Genomic DNA, 6,768 nt, shown 5'->3' with positions numbered 1-6,768 from the left:
ACCTTCTTTCTTTTCCTTTTTTTGGCAGGTGGTAAACGGCAGCTAGGTTAAAACCTCGATCAAAGACATCTTTTTATGCAGACCGGTTGCATCGCTGCCCCCCTCAAGACCCTGGCTTGTTCATCATTTCATGGGCGTCACGCTGCCGTGCTTTATGCAGAAGTTAGGCTGTGGTTGGACAGAAGTCCTGGACTCGTTATAAATACTCTATGCATACGCCCAAAATTGAAAAAATACATAGAAAGTTCAGCGTCTGCCTGTGTTTTAGGAGATTCTGGGATGTCGGGCATACGCCGGCTAAATTGGTAAGGTGGGACAGGGCCCTACTAATAAAGACAAGGCCACATTGAGTCCTTTAAATAAAACTCTGATCAGATCTGTTTAGTTGCTAACAACTTTGGGCCTAGTTAGCTCTCATATTCAGTGGCAGCTCTGACTGCAGTCAAATGGTGCTCTGGATCACATGACGCATTCAGTGACGAATTGGACCCTTTAAAAATTACATAGGAGAGTTTTTGAGAAAAAACGGCCGGCTTGTGCTGAAAATTGACCTGAAAAATCACTTAATATAACTAGAATTAGGCTAATATTTGGGATAAAAGTTAGTTTTCTAAAGGTTTAACAAATCAGATTCATCTTTAAGAATCCATTGTGTCTCGGTCTTAGATGATCTAGTTTAGAAAAAGCTTCAGTCCCATCAGTTCATTACATCATCTCTTAAGGCCTAAAATATTGTCACATGTTTACCGGAAATTTGCACCAAACACCAGCAGTATTTAGCCATGCTTTCCTACAGCACTTACTCTACAAGAAGACAGAATGGCTTCTAGGGAAGAGATGTGGGATGTAGATCAGGCTGCTGAACTGAAAGTGACAGCTTGAATAACTGCAATGCTGCCTGAAACATTATTGATCACTGAGTTTGTTTTCCATGCCTTCACTGTCACTCAGCCTGTGTTCAGCTGAATCATTAAAGGTCAATGAGCTCTGAAAACTGACCTGACAACAGGATTGAATAAAGTCCCTGGGTTGTGATCTGAGGTCGCTTTAAAAATAGACCTTTGTCAGCCATCAAAACAGTAATATTAACGGTGATGTGCAGAAAATACACTTTGTTTTATCCTCTCCACACCTTTTCAAAGTTTCTTTGGGTTTAGGCTGCTTGTCATTCAGCCTGTCCAGTTATGGTATATATGGCCATTTCCAGTGATTAACAGGGAGGTGCCTCAATATAAAAACAAACAGCTTGAGGTGGTGATCTGAAAATGACAGGAAAAGCAGCCAAAGTCCAAACACAAACATTTTAAGACCTTAAGACCTGCAGTACAACTTAACAAGACCTCTGTAAATACTGTTTTTATTTGTAGTAGTCATCTTCTTCTGCCAGCCCCGTGACTTGGTTTACCTTCTCTATAGGTAAAAAAGAAAACAACCTGACGGAACGGAAGTTTGCAGAGAGTCAGGCGAAGAAGGCAGCCTTTGGACCTTTGAATTTACTTGACAGAGTCTGCTGTTGGGAAGTGAATACGACAAAGGATAGTGTGATCAGGGCTTAGAGACGCAGAAAACATCAACAGGAGTGGAGGTTAATCATACTGCTAAGCAAAATCAACACTGGAAGCTGTCTGGCACGGTAGGGAAGCTAGTATTATTATGAATGTCTGAAATTTCATGATTACGGAGGCGGTCATGTGCTTTTTGTTACCTTAGAACCGAACTGCACCAAGCCCTACTGATGAACTAGTACCATGTTAGCGCAGTTTGGTTGTGTCTGTTGCGTCCGGTTCAGTTCTGCGTACCATTTACAGTCAACAGTTATGTCGGTTACCGTGCTCAACCGATCTCGGCACAGTTTCAAGAGGGTAGTGTAAATGGGGCTATAGTCTCCCCAGCGTGTCCTGGATCGTCCCCTAGGCCTCCTCCTGGTGGGACAAGCCCGGAACATCTACTGAAGGAGGCGTCCAAGGAGGATCCAAAAAAACAAATGTCCGTGCCACCTCAGCTGACTTCTCTCGATGAGGATGAGTCTACTCTGCGCCTCTCTTGAATGACTGCGCTTCTTATTTGGTCTCTAAGGGGGGCCTAGCCATTCTGCAGAGAAAACTAATTAGAGCTGCTTTGATCTGGGATCTCGCTCTTTTGGTCAAGATCCAGATGAGCTTTGACTCTTTGCTCAGTTCTTACTGTATCATGTATTAATTTTCTGCTCCATTTTCCCCTCAATTGTCAACAGTACTTTTGCATTTTCGGAAGAAAAATCAAAAGAGATGTCTGAATCAGGATTTTTGTTCTGTTCTACCTACAAAGAGTCTGTTTTAAATTTGCAAGTCTGTTGGGGCACGTCTGCTACTCCCACTGCTTGCTGCTGAAACTCTCCTGTTCGGAGAGGAAGTGACAGGACTATTACTCTCCCTGCTTTGTCGAGACATTGAGCTCAGCTCCCCGACAGAGTCTGGGCTCTGGGACCTGCTCGGCCTTTTCGTGTCTGACTTGGAGACGATTCTGGCTCTGGGGCCGGCAACGCTGCTGCGTAGCTTCATGCTGCCGTTTCCGCGGTAGGAGTCTCCACTGTCTGAGCAGTTTCCCTCCACCACCGTTGAACAGTTCCATGGTGGACTGAGCCTTCGTATCTTCCTCGTCATGCCAGACAATGTGGTAGAGGATGAAGTGTCTGCCACAGGAAGAGTAGGGTACTCACAGCTCCCACACTCTAGTTCATCATGGTGGGTTGAGGACAGCTCCTCTGGTTCATCTTCTTTGTCCACAGGAGGTGAGCGTGTCTCACTGCTTGTGTTGTTAGAGTTGCTGTTCTGCTCTGTGGGACTTGGTACTCCCTCTTTGGTGTCCTTGTGGCTGTCCGGCTTTGCGCCGAGATCCCCTTGTATAGGCACAAAGGCAGAGGAGGCGCTGAGTAGGGGGTAGTTGGGTCCATTGCCCTGTTTTTCCAGCAGTAATGTGTATCCACTGGGAGCAGTGGGAATCGTGCTCTTGCGTCCGACCGAAGTTCCAACGCAAACTTGATGGACAACAGAGTTCTTTTTGGACTTGTTCAGATAATAGTCATCCAGATCATCCTTGAGGTGGGGATAGTAGTTGAGAATACCTTTCTTGACCTTCTTGAACCCTAGATGCATTATCTCCAGCAGGCTGAGAAAGAGGGAGATGCAAGCAATAGCTTGCATGAACATCATGAAGATGGTTTTTTCCGTGGATCTGGAGACAAAACAGTCCACCATGTTGGGACACGGGTCCCTCTCACACTTATACAGCGTGCTCAGGCGGTGTCCATAGAGGATGTACTGACCAGTCATGAAGCTCACCTCCACCACAGAGCGAGTAACAATGTGGGCTACATAGGTGCACAGCAGGGAGCCTCTCAGTGGGGCTTTGTTCAGCTTCCCCTGCTCCAGCTGCCTCATTTCCTTCTCAATCCTCCTCTTCACCTCCACCATCTCTGCATCAACGGCTTCCAGCTCCCGGCGCAGAGCCACCTTCTTGCAGTGGCGTTCCTTCTCCAGTGCACGCAGCTGATAGATGGCGTGGCCCATGTAGACTAGGGAGGGGGAGGACACAAAGATCACCTGGAGCACCCAGTAGCGGATCAGGGAGATGGGGAAAGCCTGGTCGTAGCAGACGTTTCGACAGCCAGGCTGCTCCGTGTTGCAGATGAAGTCGGACTGCTCATCGTTCCACACATCCTCGGCGGCCACACCTAGCACCAGCATCCGGAAGATAAACAGGATGGTCAACCAGATCTTGCCGACCATGGTGGAGTGGATATGCACCTCCTCCAAGATCCCACCCAGGAAGTTCCAGTCTCCCATTTTTTACATTAGCGGGGCTAGAATCAGCGGAGAAACAAACACATTCAGAACAGTTAATACACAAAGATCTTGGGCTCATTGTGAGGATGTCAGAGATTTAGACTTTGGATTTACAGTAGATACTCATCCAGAGACATTTCTACATCAGTATGTGTTTGAAGCTGTCAGTGCCACTCCAGCAGAGAGTCTATTGGGGGGATAAACTGATTTATGCCATTTGCGGACAAACTTAGAAACATATATTTGAATCATCGGGGTTGGAATCGCAAGGTGTTCCTTGGGCAGATAGGATACCTCAAGGAGTCGCAGTCTTATCCCAAAAAATGGACACCTTTCAAAGCGTATTATTAGCTAGCAAAAGAAGACATCCAGCATACATTTCATAACCACCTCAAGCAACTTCCCTCTATGCTAAAGAGCAGCTTAACCCCAAAATCCACTTATTTGATGAAGCTTAATTTACAGCAGTAGCCATTCAAAATTTACTAACTTTCCATGGCCCTTGGCTGGTCGCCTACAATTCCTTCTCTCTATCATGATTTGTGGACATAAAGATCTAAAGAGAAGCGTCATCTCGTGGTCAGACCCTGTAATTCAGTGAAAGGGTGGAGTCACCGTAAAAAAAAAAGCACGACCAGGAGGTCAGTGGCTGGAAGTTGGAGGGGATTTTCTGGGAGTCGCAGGGGAGTAGGCTGCCATTCGGCTGGCATTTGACTGGCAAGGGCCATTTTGAATGGCTACTACTATAAGACTACAGCAGATACGGCCATATACATTCCACATGTTCTACTCAGCAGTATGTGCTACACATGCTACGGTCATTTGTAGGAACTGCTGCCAGAGTAATATAATGTAAATGCAATGGCTGAAAGCTGAATGAAACCAGGGTTAAACCTTGAATTCGAGTTTTTAGGATGCCAGGAATCAACTCTGCCATCAGCCTCACGCTACGTTCACACCGGATGAAGCAAGAGCAGCAAAATCGCGTCTGCTGCTTCATTTTTGCTGCTTGTACCAGTTAGTTCTGACGCGCGGCTGAAGCAGCTTTGCTGCTCTGGCTGCGCGGTCCAAAAGTGTGTCTGACGCGCGTTGGGCGGAGCTACCCTATCCTTTCTTTGCCTTGCAGCTATATTTGCTGTGATCAGTGGGAATAAAGTAGTTTTAATATGTTTTTAAGTGATAAAGTCCACCTGAAAACTTAATCATTGCAGTCAGTTCATCCAGATTACCATCCTGCCTTCTAATATTATTTCTGTCGGAGCCGCTCAGACCCCCACATACCAGCGGTGCGCCGACAGTAGGAATCCCTTCATCAGCAGCCTCTGGCCGGGTCGCCTCCTCGCGGTTCACCGCAGCAGCTGGTAGGTGTTTTTCATCTAAATAATCCAGGCAGCAGGATAATAAAAGCGAACATATTCTGCCGGCAGGTTTCAGCATTTTAAGTTAATTTAGGCGTCAATAAACTGTTTCCGAGGAGTGATCATAGTGATCTGTGTCATCAACGATGCGTCTGTCTCACGGCCAGCTCCCAGATCAGCTTCTCTGATTGGTTGATGCGGCGCGTTGAGCAGCAAAAGTTCATTTTTCCATCTCGAGCAGCAGCGCGTTTGCGGCGCGTCACGTGCGTCAGATTCTTAAACGCTCCCGACGCGCTGCTTCAGCTGCTCAGACGCGCTGCGCCTGCTGCTCAAAATGCGCTGCGGGACCTTTTGCTGCGCCTTGACACACGTCAACCATTGACTTGGTGTAACCTGCATAAAATAAGAACCCGTATTTTATTTTGGCGGGTCAAATTGATAGCACCCTTTAAGTTCCGGGTCACAGGTGACTCAGATCTGAATAGCTGTTGCTGCTGTCGCTGTGGCTAGCTGCTCGTCTCGGCGTCTTCTAAACTAATAGAAGAATACGGCTGGATCAAGGCTTACTAAGACGGCCGAAGGATTTAACTGAGTGTTTTCTGTCGACCGCTCGACGGTGAGTCGTTTAATTTACGTATTTTGTTTTTCTTTAGAAATAGAAATGCGGTGGCGACACGCCCACTAAATTTGTGCATTTAAAGATTGAAAAGTATATTTATTGATTTAAGGGTCATTTTCTTTTGTTAATTTTGTGGCCGAATGGATTATACACTATATTGCCAAAAGTATTTGCTCACCCATCCAAATTATTGGAATCAGGTGTTCCAATCACTTCCATGGCCACAGGTGTATAAATTCAAGCACCTAGGCATGCAGACTGTTTTTACAAACATTTGTGAAAGAATGGGTCGCTCTCAGGAGCTCAGTGAATTCCAGCGTGGAACTGTGATAGGATGCCACCTGTGCAACAAATCCAGTCGTGAAATTTCCTCGCTCCTAAATATTCCACAGTCAACTGTCAGCTGTATTATAAGAAAATGGAAGTGTTTGGGAACGACAGCAACTCAGCCACGAAGAGGTAGGCCACGTAAACTGACGGAGCGGGGTCAGCGGATGCTGACGCGCATAGTGCGAAGAGGTCGCCAACTTTCTGCAGAGTCAATCACTACAGACCTCCAAACTTCATGTGGCCTTCAGATTAGCTCAAGAACAGTGCGCAGAGAGCTTCATGGAATGGGTTTCCATGGTCGAGCAGCTGCATCCAAGCCATACATCACCAAGTGCAATGCAAAGCGTCGGATGCGGTGGTGTAAAGCACGCCGCCACTGGACTCTAGAGCAGTGGAGACGCGTTCTCTGGAGTGACGAATCGCGCTTCTCCATCTGGCAATCTGATGGACGGGTCTGGGTTTGGCGGTTGCCAGGAGAACGGTACTTGTCTGACTGCATTGTGCCAAGTGTAAAGTTTGGTGGAGGGGGGATTATGGTGTGGGGTTGTTTTTCAGGAGCTGGGCTTGGCCCCTTAGTTCCAGTGAAAGGAACTCTGAATGCTTCAGCATACCAAGACATTTTGGACAATTCCATGCT

General features: G+C 46.8%; 1 protein-coding gene across 1 annotated transcript; it reads right to left on the bottom strand.

Annotated features, from left to right (window-relative positions):
- Positions 1–2,204: 2,204 nt before the first annotated feature.
- Positions 2,205–4,240, bottom strand: LOC119790483 (gap junction alpha-9 protein-like). Its single transcript, XM_038296025.1, has one exon. The coding sequence runs from the start codon at positions 3,822–3,824 to the stop codon at positions 2,316–2,318; it is 1,509 nt and encodes a 502-aa protein (XP_038151953.1). The 5' UTR covers positions 3,825–4,240; the 3' UTR covers positions 2,205–2,315.
- Between the last annotated feature and the right edge of the window lie 2,528 nt (positions 4,241–6,768).

This window comes from Cyprinodon tularosa, unplaced genomic scaffold (genome assembly GCF_016077235.1).
Source record: "Cyprinodon tularosa strain WSP-4 unplaced genomic scaffold, ASM1607723v1 ctg366, whole genome shotgun sequence".
Lineage (NCBI taxonomy): Eukaryota > Metazoa > Chordata > Actinopteri > Cyprinodontiformes > Cyprinodontidae > Cyprinodon > Cyprinodon tularosa.
The sequence above is the reverse complement of the archived record's forward strand: the minus strand, read 5'-3'. Positions and strand labels throughout refer to the sequence as shown.